The following is an 18,167-nucleotide window of genomic DNA, read 5'->3' as shown; positions in this document are numbered from 1 at the left end:
GAGATGGTGCTAGTCTAATGTCCGTGGGAAGGGCGTTCCACAGCTGAGGAGCCACCACCGAGAAGGCCCTATCTCTCGTCCCCGCCAGCCGTGCTTGAGAAGCAGGCGGGATCGAGAGCAGGGCCTCCCCGGAAGATCTCAAATCCCACCCCCAACCTCACCAGTATTGGACGTATCGGATATTTGTGCCAAATTTGGTCCAGTGAATGAAAATACATCCTGCATAATGAAAATATGGAAATACATTTTATGTTGTCACCAACATAAAAAGTTTGAAAAGCGCTGTTCTAGTGGTTTGTTTTATTGTTCATGTTTATTTTCCTGTTTTTGAGTTGCGGTTCAGGTTTCTGCAATGCTCTGGGTTCTGCAATGTTCAGCAGCCCAGATTTGGCAGCTCTTCCGAAAGTTATGGCAACTTTGCCTTTAATGCTCTGCTTTGCTAAAGCTGCATCCGCACTGCAGGATTATCGCAGCTTGAGAGATGTAGAGCGCTGGCCACTTTGAAGGTCCAGAGCACCAGCTGCACTCCTTGCTGTCACAGACCTTGAATATTGAGCTTCCGATTCTTGCAAAATCAGAAGAAAACAATACTTCCTTTAAAGGGATGTGTGTGAAAAGTCTTGTGGGAGGTGAAGAAAAGGGATGTGAGAAACGCCCGCTTTGTCACTGATTTACCTCCTCCATCCACCGCCATGCCTTTGTTCTCAGGCTCATTCCAGGCTTTGCAATTTTTATTCATTCACTCCAATGCAAACAGTATAAATCCACAGCAAAAACAGGGAGAAAAAAAGCAAAGAGTAAGGGAAACACAGGAAAAGATACACATGTGTCAAGGAAGTAGCAGCCAATAATGAAAGGACCAAGGCAGTGACATCTCTGGCCCATCCTCTGTTTGGATATTAGTCAGCAAGCCACAACCTTAAATAAAGAAATGGCTTTCTAAGACACTGAATAAACTGCGCTGTGCGACCACAAGATGCAGAGCCAACCTTAAGAAATGGGGCTACAAAGTGGAGTCCACGACATGCGAATGTGGAGAAGAACAAACCACAGACCACTTATTGCAATGCAACCTGAGCCCTGCCACATGCACAATGGAGGACCTTCTCATAGCAACACTAGAGGCAATCCAAATGGCCAGCTTCTGGTCAAAGGACATTTAGAATAATGCAGCTTAAGGAGCTGGGCATGTTTAGCCTGAAGAAGAGAAGGCTGAGAGGGGATATGATAGCCATGTATAAATATGTGAGAGGAAGCCACAGGGAGGAGGGAGCAAGCTTGTTTTCTGCTGCCCTGGAGACTAGGATGCGGAACAATGGCTTCAAACTACAAGAGAGGAGATTCCATCTGAACATGAGGAAGAACTTCCTGACTGTGAGAGCCGTTCAGCAGTGGAACTCTCTGCCCTGGAGTGTGGTGGAGGCTCCTTCTTTGGAAGCTTTTAAACAGAGGCTGGATGGCCATCTGTCAGGGGTGATTTGAATGCAATATTCCTGCTTCTTGGCAGGGGGTTGGACTGGATGGCCCATGAGGTCTCTTCCAACTCTTTGATTCTATGATTCTAAGTTTTTAACTTTGTTTGTGTTTTTAAATACATTATAACTGTACTCTCAATTTGCTTCTGACACGATAAATAAATAGGCAGATGTTGAGTTAATTAACTAACAGAGAAGATAGAAAGGTTTCTCCAGTCTCTGCCTTTGGCTCAGCCTTTGTTTGACCAGTCGACCGAGCAGTTGACCAAGGGATCAATGATTTACGAAGCATCCATGCCAAACTCATGCACTGCTCCTGGCAAAAGGGTAAAGAGGAGGAGGATGGAAGGCAAAGAAAGGCGCTTTGTTAGAAAACAAACTCTAGATCAAAACTCAAGATCTGTGACTAAAGAATTGTTATGTTCATGTTATAGGCGCCATTGGAATATAATAGTTATATCAGGTTGACATGAACTCGATCTAAGCCCAAATCTATATTTCGCCAATGTTTCATGTTTTTATTTTCCTTATTTAATTTTTTGGGTTTTTTTATCCTGCAGGGGCATTTTATAATTTAAATTCTCTCTCTCTCTCTCTCTCTCTCTCTCTCTATATATATATATATATATATACACACACACACACACACACACACACACACACACATACACATACACACACTAGCCATCCCCTGCCACGCGCTGCTGTGGTCCAGTCTGGTAATGTGGAAAATAAAGTAATGAGAAAGTGTTGGTTTCCAATATATGTAATTTCTTTCTGCTTGTGGGAAAACCGTATATCTTGCTGCTTCTTTGTCAGTGTTGATGTGGAGATTGTCTGGTTTGCCTACTCTGGAACATGCAACATATAATTGTCCTTCTTTAGTGGTCCCTTTCAAATCTAGGATACTATCTTTCTGTGTGTGAATCATATATGTATATGTATATCTATAGCTGGATGGCTCTTTGTCAGGAGGGCTTTGTTTATGTTTTCTTGGCCGGGTGAAGGAAGTTGGACTGGATTGGCTTAAGTATTTTCTGTTGGTCATGAGGGTTCGGTGTGGGAAGTTTGCCTCAATTCTGTGGGGTTCAACATGCTCTTTGATTGCAGGTGAACTATAAATCCTAGTAACTACAACTCCCAAATGTCAAGGTCTATTTTCCCCAAACTCTGTCTGTGTTCATATTTGGGCATATAGAATATTCATGCCAAGTTTGGTCCAGATCTATCATTGTTTGTGTCTACAGTGCTCTCTGGATGTAGGTGAACTACAACTCCAAAACTCAAGGTCAATGCCCACCAAACCCTTCCAGTATTTTCTGTTGGTCATGGGAGAACTGTGTACCACGTTTGGTTCAATTCCATCATTGGTGGAGTTCAGAATGCTCTTTGATTGTAGGTGAACTATAAATCCCAGCAACTACAACTCCCAAATGACAAAAGCAATTTTCTTTTAGTGATGATCCTTGGGTTAGTAGGTGTCTTGTGGCCAAATTTGGTGGCAATTCGTCCAGTGGTTTTTGAGTTATGTTAATCCCACAAATGAACATTACATTTTTATTTATATAGATTGAACTCAATACCATTGCTTTTTTGCATTGTCGAAGGCTTTCATGGCCGGAATCACTGGGTTGTTGTAGGTTTTTCCGGGCTATATGGCCATGTTCTAGAGGCATTTTCTCCTGACGTTTTGCCTGCATCTATGGCAAGCATCCTCAGAGGCATTGTTTTTTTCATTGGCTATTCCCAGATTTATACTCCCCTGTCGTTCGCATCACTTCAAATATGCAATACCATTGCTTTTTTTGTATTGTCGAAGGCTTTCATGGCCGGAATCGCTGGGTTGTTGTAGGTTTTTCCGGGCTATATGGCCATGTTCTAGAGGCATTTTCTCCTGACGTTTCGCCTGCATCTATGGCAAGCATCCTCAGAGGCATTGCTTTTTTCATTGGCTATTCCCAGATTTATACTCCCCTGTCGTTCGCATCACTTCAAATACAGTACTGTGGGTTCTGTTGCTTTTATTGCAGGTGAACTTTCCCCGCAGCGCTAGAGCCCCCGTCCTGTTTAACCAGTTCTTTTATTGATATATTCTCAATGTTCCAAGTTAATTGCCTTGGATTGCTGTATAACGGATACAAAAAAAGGACAAAAGAGCACAAGGGAAAAGGAGGTCACAGAATGTTGTGCTTACGTATTGCGCAAAGCACTTTAAATGCCGTGGCTCAGTGCTGTGAAATCCTGGGAAGTACAGTTCATTGTATCAGAGCTCTCTGATAGAGCAGAAGGAGGAAGGGGATGGTGATGATGATTATTATGAATTTATTACCCACCTGTCCTTGCAATACATAGTTCACCAAACTACAGGATTTCACAGCGTTGAGCCATGGCAATCAGTGCAGTCACAAAGCAGTATTGTTCTACAGCAGGCATGGACAAATTTTGGCCCTCTGGGTGCTTTGGACTTCAAATTTATTTATTTATTTAAAAGTTTTGTATACCGGCCTTCTCACCTCTCTTGAGGGACTCAGACCGGTTTCCAACCATAATATCACATACAATCAATAAAACATCATAATACATATTACAGTAAAACATTAAAACAGCAATTACAATCAATAACTATAATGGTCAGTCGTCACACTAAAATCGTTGCTCATCATCCTCCATCCATATCTCAGGGTGTTGGCTCACTCGTCGAATGCCTGTCTCCATAACCAAGTCTTCACCTGTTTCCTAAATGTCAGGATAGACGAGGCGGTTCTGATCTCCAGTGGGAGAGAGTTCCAGAGTCGAGGGGCCACCACCGAGAAGGCCCTGTCCCTCATCCCCACCAGATGCGCTTGCGAGGCCGGTGGGACCGAGAACAGGGCCTCTCCAGACGATCTTAATAATCTTGATGGTTCATAGGGGAGAATACGTTCGGAGAGGTAAACAGGGCTGGAGTCGTTTAGGGCTTTATAGGTTAACACCAGCACTTTGAATTGTGCTCGGAAGCTAATTGGCAGCCAGTGGAGCTGGTGTAACAGTGGAGTGGTGTGCTCCCTGGACCCAGCACCCGTTAGTAGTCTGGCTGCCGAGCGTTGGACTAGCTGCAGCTTCCGGGCAGTCTTCAGAGGCAACCCCACGTAGAGAGCACTGCAGTAGTCTAAATGGGATGTAACCAAAGCGTGGACCACCGTGGCCAAGTCAGACTTCCCAAGGTAGTCCAAAACACCTGGATGGTCAAAGTTTATCCATGCCTGTTCTACAGTGTGGACAGTCCTTTAGTGGATGAACGGATGACCAAACTGGCAGCCTGATGTGTGCCCTAGAAATGATGCCTTGACACTAACTCTCCTTGCATCCTCAGGGCTGCATTGAGATGCCGGACGTCCCAGCTGAGACGGCCTATGATGTGCTGCACGACACGGAGTATCGGAAGAAGTGGGATGCGAACGTCATCGAGACGCACGAGATCGCCCGTCTCTCGGACAGTGCTGACGTAGGCTATTATTCGTGTGAGTCTGGAAGACCCAGGGAGTTGGGGTGCACGGCTGTTAATGACAGGAGAAGTGGGTGGGATTTGGGCAACGATCCAAACCCCAAGGCTCCTTTTTAGGCATTCATTAAAAGCTGGATATACATTGCCACCTAAATCAAATGCCGTAGGGAACTCCTGGCTTGAACATCCTTGTGAAAAAGGCCTGGGAGTTTCGGTGGACTACAAGCTGAACATGAGCCAAGAATGTAATGCGGCAGTGAAAAAGGCCAAGGCAATTCTAGGCTGCATCAATAGAAATTTAATGGAAATGTAAGGTCCTGCACTTTGGTAGAAAAAAAATGAAATGCCTAGACCTGGAGTGGGTTGGATCTGGCTTGAAAGCAATCCATGTGAAAGGAATCTAAATGTCTTTACTACTTCAACACACTAGAGAATGAATCCACTTTAAATCCAGTTTCTGCCTCCTAAAGAATTCTGGGGTTTGTAGTTTAGTGAGGCTGTTAAAGGCTCTTCCCTAAACCTCGGAATTCTACAGGAGGCAGAAACCGGATTTAAAGTGGATTCACTCTCTAGTGTGATTAGGTCCTTAGTAGACTGGGAGTCAACAGTGTGATGCAACAGCTAAAAAGGCCAATGCAATTCTCGGCTGCATCAAGAGGAGTTTAGCATCTAGTTTAAGGGAAGTCATAGTCCCACTCTATTCTGCTTTGGTCAAACCTTACCTAGAATATTGTGTCCAGTTCAATCAAAGACGAATATTGACCAATTGGAAGCTGTCCAGAAGACCAAAACGTTATAGGTCTGGAAACCATATGATATGTCACAAAGTTACATTCTAAAACTATACAATATTGCAAAGACAGTGAATGATTACAATACAATACATACAGGTTGAATAGGTAAATATAGTAAATACAGCGCAAAAGCTGGGTTGCAGCTAACAATTAAAAAAACCAAGATTTTGGCAACAAGAATGATTGACAACTGGGAAATAGAGGGAGAAAACGTTGAGGCAGTGACAGGGGTTGTATTTCTAGGTGCAAAGATTACTGCAGACGCAGACTGCAGCCAGGAAATCAGGAGACGTTTACTTTTTGGGAGGAGAGTAATGACAAATCTTGATAAAATAGTGAAGAGTAGAGACATTACACTGGCAACGAAGATCCGCATAGTTAAAGCAATAGTATTCCCCATAGTCACCTACGGATGTGTGAGCTGGGCCATAGGGAAGGCTGAGCAAAGGAAGATAGATGCTTTTGAACTGTGGTGTTGGAGGAAAGTGCTGAGAGTGCCTTGGACTGCGAGAAGATCCAACCAGTCCATCCTCCAGGAAATAAAGCCCGACTGCTCACTGGAAGGATACTAGAGACAAAGTTGAAGTACTTTGGCCACATCATGAGGAGACAGCAAAGCCTAGAGAAGACAATGATGCTGGGGAAAGTGGAAGGCAAAAGGAAGAGGGGCCGACCAAGGGCAAGGTGGGTGGATGGCATCCTTGAAGTGACTGAATTGACCTTGAAGGGGCTGGGGGTGGTGACGGCTGACAGGGAGCTCTGGTGTGGGCTGGTCCATGAGGTCACAAAGAGTCTGAAATGACTGAACGAATGAACAACAACAAATACAGGTTGAGCATGCCTTATCCAAAGTGCATGGGACCCGTACCAGGAGTGTTCCATATTTCTGAATTCACATATATATCTTTAATGGGACATTTTGAAGGTGGGGCCTACTTCTAAAGACAAAACCCCTTATTTTACTCTGTTATTATTGTTATTTCATTACATTTATTATTTTACTCTATTAGTATTATTATATTTATTATTTTACTCTATTACTTATTATTAGAAGGATACATTATCACATTGACATTGAAGAAGGCTAGAATAGTGGTTTCATCAGAATTGGACTGTCTTATCTTAAATTACAGTTTTATATAAACACTAGATATCCCCTGTCACTTGTTGCTGTGGCCCAGTCTGTGTATATGTGTTTTGTGTGTGTGTATATGTGTGTATATATTTGTGTATATGTGTTGTTTGTGTACATATGTGGTTTTGCGCATGTATTGTAATTTATTTTTTGTTTTTTGGCTTTTAAAGTCTCTTTTGCTGTTTTTTTTCCAGTGTTTTTATGAGTGATGGTCACTCATTGGCCTGATATTTCTATTGTATCCAAATTTGGTGTCAATTCATCCAGTGGTTTTTGAGTTATGTTAATCCTGCAAATGAACATTACATTTTTATTTATATAGATTCAAAAACATTGAACCTACTGATGCCTCAGTTAATGTAATTTTATTGGTATCTAGTTTTATTTTGAAATTGACCCAGAGCTACTGCATTTTCCACCCTCGGCTTGTACTCAAGTCAATACCTTTTCCCAGTTTTTTGTGGTAAAATTAGGTGCATTGGCTTATATTCGGGTCGGCTTATACTTGAGTATATACAGTAATTTCTTGTATATAAACCCCATCAGGCCTTTCTCCTTTTCTAGTTTCCACTTTAAAATTTGGTACTAATGTTGGAGAATGGTCCCGGGTTATAAAAAGGTTGAGAACCACTGGTAAACCAATGAGATTTTCTCACTTTCATATGTGTTTGTGTGTGTATCTGTCTTGCAGTGCTAGCCCCCACAAAACTGGAGGGCCTGCTGTAGTTCAATGTATACGGAGTGAAACAGAATAACTTTTTGTGAAACAACAAGTTTGTGCAAAGTGTATGTTAAGTAACAACTCCAGACCAGATGGTGAGGCGACTTCTCTTTTCTTTCGACCAGGGAAGTGCCCAAAGCCCTTACGCAACAGAGACGTGGTGACGCTGAGGTCCTGGCGAGTCCTGGACAAGTCTTACGTTATCCTTAATTTTTCTGTCAAACACCCAGTAAGTGAACACAGAGCATAATAATCATACTCAGTCATGTAATTATGTGTCTGCATGTGACTCCATCCCATTCCAATGCATTCTGGATCACTTTACGCCTCTTGAAATGTGTCTCCCAATTTCATCTTTAATGCCTAGTTTTTCAGTTAAATTTTATTTATTTTGTGATTAATATCCCAATGTCCCAAATGTCTTTCATCTCAAAAGCCATACAAGAAAGAAAAAAGATTTAGAAAAACAGATGTCAAACAAGTATATAAATCAACTATGTATGAAATCACTCATGTTGTAAAATGTTGAAATGCCAGTGAACAATACATATACCTGAGAACAATGGTTGTAGCACAAAATAACTATGACGGAGACTGTAAGCCAAACAGCTGGCCCCGTATGGTTATATTTTAGAATCCATGTGCCGTCATACCCAGACACTATAAAGTTAAAACTAAGATGTGCTTCTCTCTTTATCTGGGTGAACTGCAAGTGCCTTACTTAGAAGCTCAGCATTCCCAGCAACTGAGGCCAGTCCAGATTTGAACATCAAACAGAACATTTATTTCTCAAAGACCTTGACAGACTTGGCACAGTTTGATGAAGTTACAAACACAAACAGTCAACTTGTGAAACCATATAGGTGTTCTTTCCTTCCCTTTTTCTTCAGCTGCTGAATTAACTTTCCCCAACGGTAGAAAAATCCTGGGATCTTTTACCCTAACCCTGAGCTCCTATCTTTTAGAAAGAGCAGGTCTTCCCCTATCTGAGCTCAGCACCAGTTTCAAAGGCAAGAGGGTAACCGTACTCACAATGGCCTGTCCGAGCTGCCTAGCTTGGCCACCAGCACATCTGAGGCTTTTTCTATACTGAAGAAGGCAGGAGAGCTTCTCCAAAATGGAGATCTCATCCCCAGGAAAAAGGGCGGTCTCTGGACCAAGGAGATACTTTTTTAAGCCAATAGCTGTTTGACTATTAGGGTGCTGCTAAGACTGTAGCAACCCTGGGGGAAATGCAAAGGGATGCTATTTCAAGCAACTAAATGGCAATGCAAACCAAGCTCCTGGGAAATGGAACAATCCATGTTAAATTTGATTTTTGGGAATTTTTTTGCAGCACCCTTACCATGCTTTTGTGGAATCCTCAAGTTCCATGGAGCAGAGTTTGGGAACCACCGGCTGTTAGGAATTGTGGGAGTTGAAGTCTAAAACACCTGGAGGGCAGAAGTTTGCCCATGCCTGGTATATATTATATGCATTTATATTTCGCCATATGTGTTTTTGCTGGTGGTATTCAGTAATGATATTTTTTTCCCAAAGTGAAATCATAGTCTTTCCTGGAGGGCCATTCTCAGAAGGTGTTGCTGGGGGACACCTACTCGGTGCCACAGCCTTTGTCCTGTGCGGTCCCGCAGGGTTCAGTGTTGTCCCCCATGTTGTTTGACATGTACACTCCCCTTGAAGGTGCAGGTTCACAGCTTTGGAGTTCTCCTGAACTCAACGCTGAGCTTGGAACCTCACATTGCGGCAGTGGCTAGGGTGGCTTTCGCACAATTAAAATTTGTGCGCCAGCTGCACTCGTGCCTTGGGAAGTCAAACTTGGCCACAGTGGTCCATGCTCTCATTACATCAAGGATAGACTACTACATCCCGCTCTATTTGGGTCTGTCTTTGAAGACTGTCCAGAAGCTCCAAGTAGTCCAACAAGAGGCAGCCAGGTTAATAACTGGAGTGACGTACAGGGAGTGTACAACCCCCCTGTTACGTCAGCTCCACTGACTGCCAGTTTGCTACCGGGCCCAATTCAAAGTTCTGGCTTTGGTCTATAAAACTTTAAATGGCCCCGGCCCAGTTTACCTGTCCAAATGCATCTCCCTTTACAAACCACCATGAAGACTAAGATCCTCTGGGGAGACCCTGCTCTCAGTCCCACCCCCTCACAAGTGCGGCTGATGGGAGCGAGAGACAGACCTTCTCGGTTGGAGATGTCTACAGACAATGCTGGCTCTTCAGCTTAGAAATGGAGATGACCACCAACCCCCAGAGTCGGACACGACTGGACTTAATGTCAGGGGAAAGCCTTTACCTTTACTATGGCTTATTTTATTGTTGTTTTATGATGCAGCATTGAATTTTTGCCGGAGTTTGTAAGCTGCTTTGAGTCCCCTGCGAGGTGTGAAAGACAGGGTATAAATGAAGTAAACAAACAAACAAACAAACAGTTATATAGCAATGGGATGTGAAAGGGCCACTCCCATGTTTGGATGGGTTTTGTTTTACTTCTGTTTGCTAATACCTTTGAAACATAGATGCCACTGCTAACTGAGCAACATTAATGAAAATCAGTTGAGGCAAGGCATATTTAGCCTTCTTTTCTAGAACAGAAGGGCCTCTCTCTGACTTGTGGGTTGGGGAGGGCTCGGTGGTGCAAGAAATTGCCCTGGGTTTGATCCTGAGTGAGAAGACAGCTGGCACAGTTGCTGCACTGTTTCGTTGGCGAGCTTGGCAATGTTTGCTAAATTTGGGCCTTGGAAGCAAGCAGAGCCCATTATAGGTTTGGAGAATCCAGCCAAACCCTCTTTTCCCACTTCCATAGCTTTCTCCATCCCTGACTTACCTGGTTGGTGTTTTGGCAGAAGTACCCACCCCGCAAAGACCTGGTCCGGGCGGTGTCCATCTTGGCTGGATATTTGGTGGAACCCACCGGTACCAATGGCTGTCGCTTGACTTACCTGGCCCAAGTTGATCCGAAAGGTAAGTGTGTATTCTTAGAGCCCTGTACAGGCAGTCCCTGAGTTAACAAACATCTGACTTACAAACAACTTCTGCTTAAGAACGGGGGTGAGACAGCGGGAAGTGAGAGAAATCTGTTTCTTGGAAGGGAAATTTACTCCTGAAAGAAGGTTGTTATTATCCTGGGGAAAAGGAGTCTCCACTGAAACTTTAGCACCAATTCTTTCCACAACAAGCCAAAATTTTGAAACAGGGACAGAGTTGAAATCTTCTGAACAGGGGCACAGATAGCAAAGGAAACACCACAGGGGTGTTAAGCCTTCCCTATGCCATCCAAAGCTCATATATATACTAGCTTAGGTACCTGGCGATGCCCGGGTTCAGTAATTTGGTAAGGATAAACATTAGAAAAAGTCTTCTTTTGTGTTTACTGTTATGAATGGACCCCCATTAGAAAATACATACAGATATGGGTTAACTATAAGTCCCATCATCCTCTGTCATTTCTCCCCAAACCCTGTGAGTATTTAAAATAGTCATGGGGGGATCTGTGTCCCAAGTTTGGTCCAGTTCCATGGCTGATGGAATTAGGCGTAGTCTCTGGATGTGGGGGAGGTACTGCAAAGCCCATCATCCATGGCCCATCTTCCCCCAAACCTCACCAGGACATAAAGTGCGTCATGGAAGGGGGGGGGGGGTGTCCCAAGTTTGATTCAGGTCCGTCATTGGTGGGAATTACAATGGTTTCTGGGAGTAGGTGCCCATAGGAAATCTGCCACAAAAATACACTGCCACCCACATGCACACATGCAAACAAACACTGTCAGCTCCAGCTTCCCATGGGGGGACATGAGGGAAGCCTCCCACAGGACGGTAACATATCTGGGCATCCCCTGGGCAACGTCCTTGTAGACAGCCAATTCTCTCATACCAGAAGCGACTTGCAGTTTCTCAAGTCGCTTCTGACACAATTAGATAGATAGATAGATAGATAGATAGATAGATTAGATAGATAGATAGATAGATAGATAGATAGATAGATATCTGACTGATGTTACACTTTTCAAAAGTACCTGTTCTGATTTACATGCAAATTCAACTTAAGAACAAACCTACAAAATCTATTTTGTTCATAACTTGGGGACTACCTGTATAAGCTCCTAAGAGTTGCAACTAAGCTTTAGTTTGTGTTCCTGGGTATTGCTTCTCTAACAGAAGTTTTTTTTTCTTTTTGTCTATCATCTATCTATCTACCTATCTATCTCTATTTATCTCTATATCTATCTATCTATTTATCTATCTATGCATGCTTTATTGGTGCAATTATTTAGCTTTGCTTCCAGTTCTTTAACTGGAAGAGGGTCCCTGTTGTTACACGTGCATTACTTAACTATCAAAAGGTAATGTGCCAGCCCTGCTGAATCTGAGAAGTCCTCTTGCTCATTCTGCTTTTGTTCCAGTTGAAAAAAAAGTCTGGTTGCAGAAGATGGGTGGGATCCACCACTGTTACTACTTAGGACCCTGGAAACCCACTATATCCAAAGCTGGGCAAGCAGATGGATCAGTGCTTTAATTTGGTAGGAGGCAACTTCCCCATGTTGCAAACTTAGAAATCATTCCCAGCATTTGAAAAGAAATCTCGTGGAGGAAACCATTACCTACTAACTTGTGTTTCTGCTACTCAGTCGCTAAGCAGTTGCCACTTTAGTCCCTTACCTTCAAGGCTGGGCTTGGACTGGCTAGGTCTTCAAACAGGACAAATGTCCACCTCGCCTTAGCCACCAATTTGGTTCACTTTCCATGTTTGGACAAAGTGGGTTTTGCATGTTTGAACTTAGTATGACCTTCCTCCTTCTGCTTCCTGTTGATTCATTTTCATTCTCTTTCCCTTTTTCCAGCCTCTAAGAATTTCACTTTTTTCTGGAATCACAACTCCTTTTCCTATTACAGTAGATTCATAGTGTTTTCCCCTCCTGTTTCTTCCATGAACTAGGGTCGCTGCCCAAGTGGGTTGTGAATAAAGCTTCCCAGTACCTGGCACCAAAGGTAAGGAGGACTCAGTTGAGCCTGGGACAGCATCGGTTGACTCGCTGCAGCCTTCAGGCAGTGTTGTCCCTTATTTACTGTCCTTATTTTAGAGTTATTTAATACTGGTAGCCAGATTTGGTGCATTTTCATGGTTTCTTCCTTTTTGTTGAAATTGTCCACATGTTTTTGTGGATTTCAATGGCTTCTCTGTGTAGTCTGACATTAGAGCAACACTAAAAAAAAAATCCAGGGGAACTCCAGACAAGAATCAATCAGGCCCAGCTAACACCTCCCAACATAGGATTCCCCAGGAAGCAACCAACCAGGCTTGGAAACTGCAAGGACATTACCGTAGCCAAGCCTGGTTACATCCAATATAGACTACTGCAACGCGCTCTATGTGGGGTTGCCTTTAAAGTCTGTCCGGAAGCTTCAGTTGGTCCAACAGACAGCAGCCAGATTGTTAATAGGGAGCACACAACTACTCTGTTGCGCCAGCTCCACTGGTTGCCAGTTTGCTACCAGGAACAATTCAAAGTGCTGGTTTTAGCCTATAAAGCCCTAAACGGTTCTGGCCCAATCTACTTGTCCAAATGCATCTCCCCTTATGAACCATCTAGGACTTTAAGATCATCTGGGGAGGCCCTGCTCTTGATCCTGCCTTCATCACAAGTACGTTTGGCGGGGACAAGAGACAGGGCCTTCTCTGTGTTGGCCCCTCGGCTACTACAATGCACCTTCATTTTTAACCCTCTCTTTTCCCCTCCTTGTGGCCAGATGATGAAGAAGATGCACAAGGCATGCTTGAAGTACCCCTCCTGGAAGCAGAACCACAAGGCGAGCCTAAAGCCATGGTTGCACCCCGAGCAGAACGAACTCCCCACCATGGCCCTCTCCGACCTGTGTCTCCAACATGCCTCCTCTTTGGAGAACATCGACGAGAGCGGCTTAATGGAAACCAAGGAAGAGAAGGGGGACACCAGCGGCTCAGAGAACTGATGCTGCTTCGGCTCCCTTTCTGTTCGGGAGCCTTCCGCTAGTCTGCCGCAGTGCCTTGCCTAGTTGTTTTTACAATAAAATGGTGGGAAATTGCATGCTTTGGCTGGTTTTTTTGGTCAAGGTTTGTGGTCCTTAATGTCTACGGAAAGCTTGCATCAGGATGACCCCTCAGGATGTCTGGTTCTAATTCACCCACCACACCGTCAAAGCTATCCTTGATATTATTATCCTTCCTGTACAGATCTTCTGTATAGTCTCGCCACCTTCTCTTGCTCTCTTCAGCTTCTGTTAGGTCATTGCCATATTTCTATTTATTAATCAAATTAAATCAGGTCCTTTGTCCCCTTTGGTTTCCCTACTTCCTTACAGAGTATGAGTGTCCTGCATGGAAAGTGAAGCAAGGAAACTCCTTCAGGATTTTTTTTTCATGTCAGGAGCAACTTGAGAAACTGCAAGTTGCTTCTGAGGTGAGAGAATTGGCTGTCTGCAAGGATGTTGCTCAGGGAATGCCTGGATGTTTTGATGTTTTGATTTATTTACCAGCCATCCCCTGCCATGCATTGCTGTGGCCCAGTCTGGTGATCTGGAAAATAAAGTATATGTGTGTATATATGTGGTTTTGCGCATGCGTTGTAATGTAATTTTGTTTTTTGACTTTTTATGTTTCTTCTTTTGTGTTTTTCAGTGTTTTTATGAGTGATGGTCACTTGTTGTCCTTATAGGTATATTGTGTCCAAATTTGTTGTCGATTCGTCCAGTGGTTTTTGAGTTATGTTAATCACACAACTGAACATTACATTTTTATTTATATAGATTACTAGCTGTCCCCTACCACTTGTTGCTGTGCCCCAGTTGCTGTGGCCCAGTCTGTGTTTATGTTTTGTGTGTGTATATATTTGTGTATATGTGTGTATGCATATCCCCTGCCACACGTTGCTGTGGCCCACATGGGGGTTCTGTGTGGGAGGTTTGGCCCAATTCTATCGTTGGTGGGGTTCTGAATGCTCTGTGATTGTAGGTGAACGATAAATCCCTGCAACTACAACTCCCAAATGTCAAGATTCTATTTTTCCCAAATTCCACCAGTGTTCACATTTGGGCATATTGAGTATTTGTGTAGAGTTTGGTTCAGATCCCTCATTGTTATCTCTGGATGTAGGTGAACTACAACTCCAAAACCAAAGGACACTGCCCACCAAACCCTTCCAGTATTTACTGTTGGTCATGGGAGAACTGTGTGCCAAGTTTGGTTCAATTCCATCGTGTGTGGAGTTCAGAATGCGCTTTGATTGTAGGTTAACTGTAAATCCCAGCAACTACAACTTCCAAATGACAAAATCATATTTTTTTTGAGTGGAGAACATAAATTGGGTTGTTAGGTGTATCGTGTCCAAATTTGGTGCCAATTCATCCAGGGGGTTTTGAGTTCCGTGAATATCACAAACGAACATTACATTTTTATTTATATAGATTATTATTTGTGTTATTTCTTTACTGTCCTTCTCAACCCTGAAGGGGCCTCAGGGCAGTTTTACCATCCTTGCGAGAGGCTTCTCTCATGTCCCCGCGTGGGAAGCTGGAGCTGACAGATGGAGCTCAGCCGTGCTCTCCCTGGATTCGAACCTCTGACCTGTTGGTCTTCCATTGTGCCTTCTTTGGGATGTATCTCATATTGATCTTTTAGCTCCCAGTGGCCTCTCCTTATTTGGTGTTGCCAAGTGTTTAGCTAAGCTTAGTTAATGATCAAAGAAGGAAAAAGCACAGCTTCCCACTGACGGAATTGGTGATCATATGGCTCCTTGACTAATGTATATGGAAATACACACTCAGCCAAAATCCTTCCATCTGTTTCAATTAATCCTTGGCCAGAAGGGGAAAAGAATCCCGCTTCATGAGCACAACTCATTGGATAAGCAGAGCCAGTCCTACAATTAGGCATAGTCAGGTTGTTCCTTTGGACAACAGATTTTGGGCGGCTTGTGTAATATTTTGCCAAAGTATCTCAACTGGCTTTGGGTATGAATCCACCTTGACTCGGGCAAACGAGAGTCAGCGAAAATGTCTCGTCCCCCCTCGGTTGCTACGACACACTGGGAAAATGGGATCGATCCAGCCCTCCTAATTAGATTTGCGGTATCAAGCCACAAGTCGGACCTCCCAGGTAACGAGGGACAGTCTCCACTTTGGCTTGATAGATGGAGGAGAAAAAGACGGGGAGGCCGAGCCAGCTGTTCAATGAGGCCTGCCTAAGTGGCCGATGATGCTGATGGATGGCTTTAAAACGGCTGCCGTATTTGTCATGCTTAGACGGGGAAAGGGGCCAGGGCACTCAAAAAAATCAAACTCTCTCAATGCATTTCCTCGGGAGATGTGGCACTTGACTAGGGTTTTATACCTGGCTGCTTGCTCCAGCAAAGGTACAGCAAATGCTTTTGCTGATTGTTTTTAATTTAAAATTATAGTGAGGCTAAATATGTAACAATTCCAAGTAGGAAGACGAAGCTGCAACTCTGAATTTATGGAAGGATCAGGCAAACCGTCTGCAAGGAGGTAAGAAGTTTCTCAGCGTCCTTCTATTGCCTGTTAATTTAAGCTATGACTTTGAGTAATTAATTAGCATTTGCTTTAACAACTAAGAGTTTGGGTTGTTGTGAATTTTATGGACTAGTATATAGCCATGTTCCAGAAGCATTCTCTCCTTACGTTTCGCCTACATCTATGGCAGGCATCCTCAGAGGTTGTGAGGTCTGTTGGAAACTAGACAAGTGAGGTTTATATATCTGTGGAATAATATCCAGGGTGGGAGAAAGAACTCTTGTCTGTTGGAGGAAAGTATGAATATTGCAACTGGCCACCTCAATTAAGCATTGAATATTGCCGCTTCAAAGTCTGGCTGCTTCCTGCCTGGGGGAATCTTTTGTTGGAAGGTGTTAGCTGGCCCCGATTGTTTCCTGTCTGGAATTCCCATTTTCTGAGTGTTGCTCTTTATTTCAATTAACTCAATGTATACTTACAAATCCACATATCAACAAAATACACAGCTGATATGTGGATTTGTAAGTATACATTGTGTTAATTTTGATACATTCGCATTACTATAATCAGTGGATTTTGGTCTCTACAATTCTTGGGGAACCCATGTTTTCAATGTTCTTCTTTATTTACCATCCCGATTTTAGAGTTTTCAATTGTTTTAATTATTGTTTTAATATTTTTAATATTTTAATGTATTGTTGATTGTTTTATTATGACACTGTATGGTGTTTGTGAGGCCGCCCTCTTGGATTGAGAAGGGTGGGGTATAAATATAGGAAATAAAATAAATAATAATAAAATACTAGTATCTAGAATTTCAGACAGGAAACAATTGGGGCCAGCTAACACCTCCCAACAAAGGATTCCACCAGGCAGGAAGCAGCCAGGCTTTGAAGCTTTGAAAATGCTAATCAAGGTGACCAATGGCAACTTTCACACTTGCCTCCAACAGACAAGAGTTCTTTCTCCCACCCTGGACATTATTCCACAGATATATAAACCCCACTTGCCTAGTTTCCAACAGACCTCACAACCTTTGAGGATGCCTGCCAGGGATGTGGGCGAAACGTCAGGAGAGAATGCTTCCGGAACATGGCCATACAGCCCGGAAAACCCACAGCAACCTAGTGATTCCAGCCACGAAAGCCTTCGACAACAAACTAAGAGCTTGTTGATACTCCTGTTGTTTTCCAGCTCTAACACTATTAACTGCTGCTCTGGGCCAGAGTGAAGAGAGACGGGGGCAGAAGACAGTTCCACTTTGTCTCCTGTGCTAGGCTAATAATATAATATAATATAATATAATATAATATAATATAATATAATATAATATAATAATGTATTTACATATAATATTTATAATATTATAATATAATGCAATATAATACTAATACTAATAATATATTATAATTATATATTTATATTACATGTAATATTACTAATAATATTACAATATAATGGTATAGTAACTATGAGACGCGAATGACATGTTTTATTGATTTATATTGACTGTATGCTACTGTTTTAATTGTTTTTAACTGTTTTATGATATTTTTGAGCATTTAATTTTGCTATTGTTAACCGCTCTGAGTCGCCCAAGGGCTCAGAAGAGCGGTATACAAGTATAGTGAATTAAATTAATAATATTTAATACTTTTGGTTGTGTCAGGAGCTCAAGTCGCTTCTGTTGTGAGAAAATTGGCCATATGCAAGGAAGTTGCCCAGGTGACGCCTGGATGATTTGATGTTTTTATCATCCTTGTGGGGGGCTTCTCTCATGTCCCCGCATGAGGAGCTGGAGCTGATAAAGGGAGCTCATCCGTCTCTCCCCAAATTCGAAACTGCCGGTCTTCAATCCTGCCGGCACTATGCTAATAATATAATATATTGTGTGTGTGTGTGTGTATGTATGTATGTATGTATGTATGTATGTGTATACACACACACACACCTTGTAAGCTGCTCTGAGTCCCCTTCGGGATGAGAAGAGCGGCATATAAATTTGGTAATAAATAAATAACTGAATTTGGTACACTTTTGACTC

The 18,167-nt window shown here is 43.0% G+C and overlaps 1 protein-coding gene across 1 annotated transcript in view; it reads left to right on the top strand.

The window, feature by feature from the left end:
* The window catches only part of LOC132763148 (START domain-containing protein 10-like), a 19,264-nt gene extending 5,581 nt beyond the window's left edge, over positions 1 to 13,683 (top strand). Inside the window, exons 2-6 of the mRNA XM_067471556.1 lie at positions 4,828 to 4,975; positions 7,735 to 7,838; positions 10,465 to 10,582; positions 12,555 to 12,607; positions 13,367 to 13,683. Of these exons, the coding sequence (XP_067327657.1) occupies positions 4,828 to 4,975; positions 7,735 to 7,838; positions 10,465 to 10,582; positions 12,555 to 12,607; positions 13,367 to 13,588 (645 nt within the window). The 3' untranslated portion in view covers positions 13,589 to 13,683. The remainder of the gene's footprint in view (positions 1 to 4,827; positions 4,976 to 7,734; positions 7,839 to 10,464; positions 10,583 to 12,554; positions 12,608 to 13,366) is intronic.
* The last annotated feature ends 4,484 nt before the right edge of the window (positions 13,684 to 18,167 follow it).

Source organism: Anolis sagrei, chromosome 10 (assembly GCF_037176765.1).
Source record: "Anolis sagrei isolate rAnoSag1 chromosome 10, rAnoSag1.mat, whole genome shotgun sequence".
Taxonomy (NCBI): Eukaryota; Metazoa; Chordata; class Lepidosauria; order Squamata; family Dactyloidae; genus Anolis; species Anolis sagrei.
This window is presented reverse-complemented; position numbering and strand designations above follow the sequence as displayed.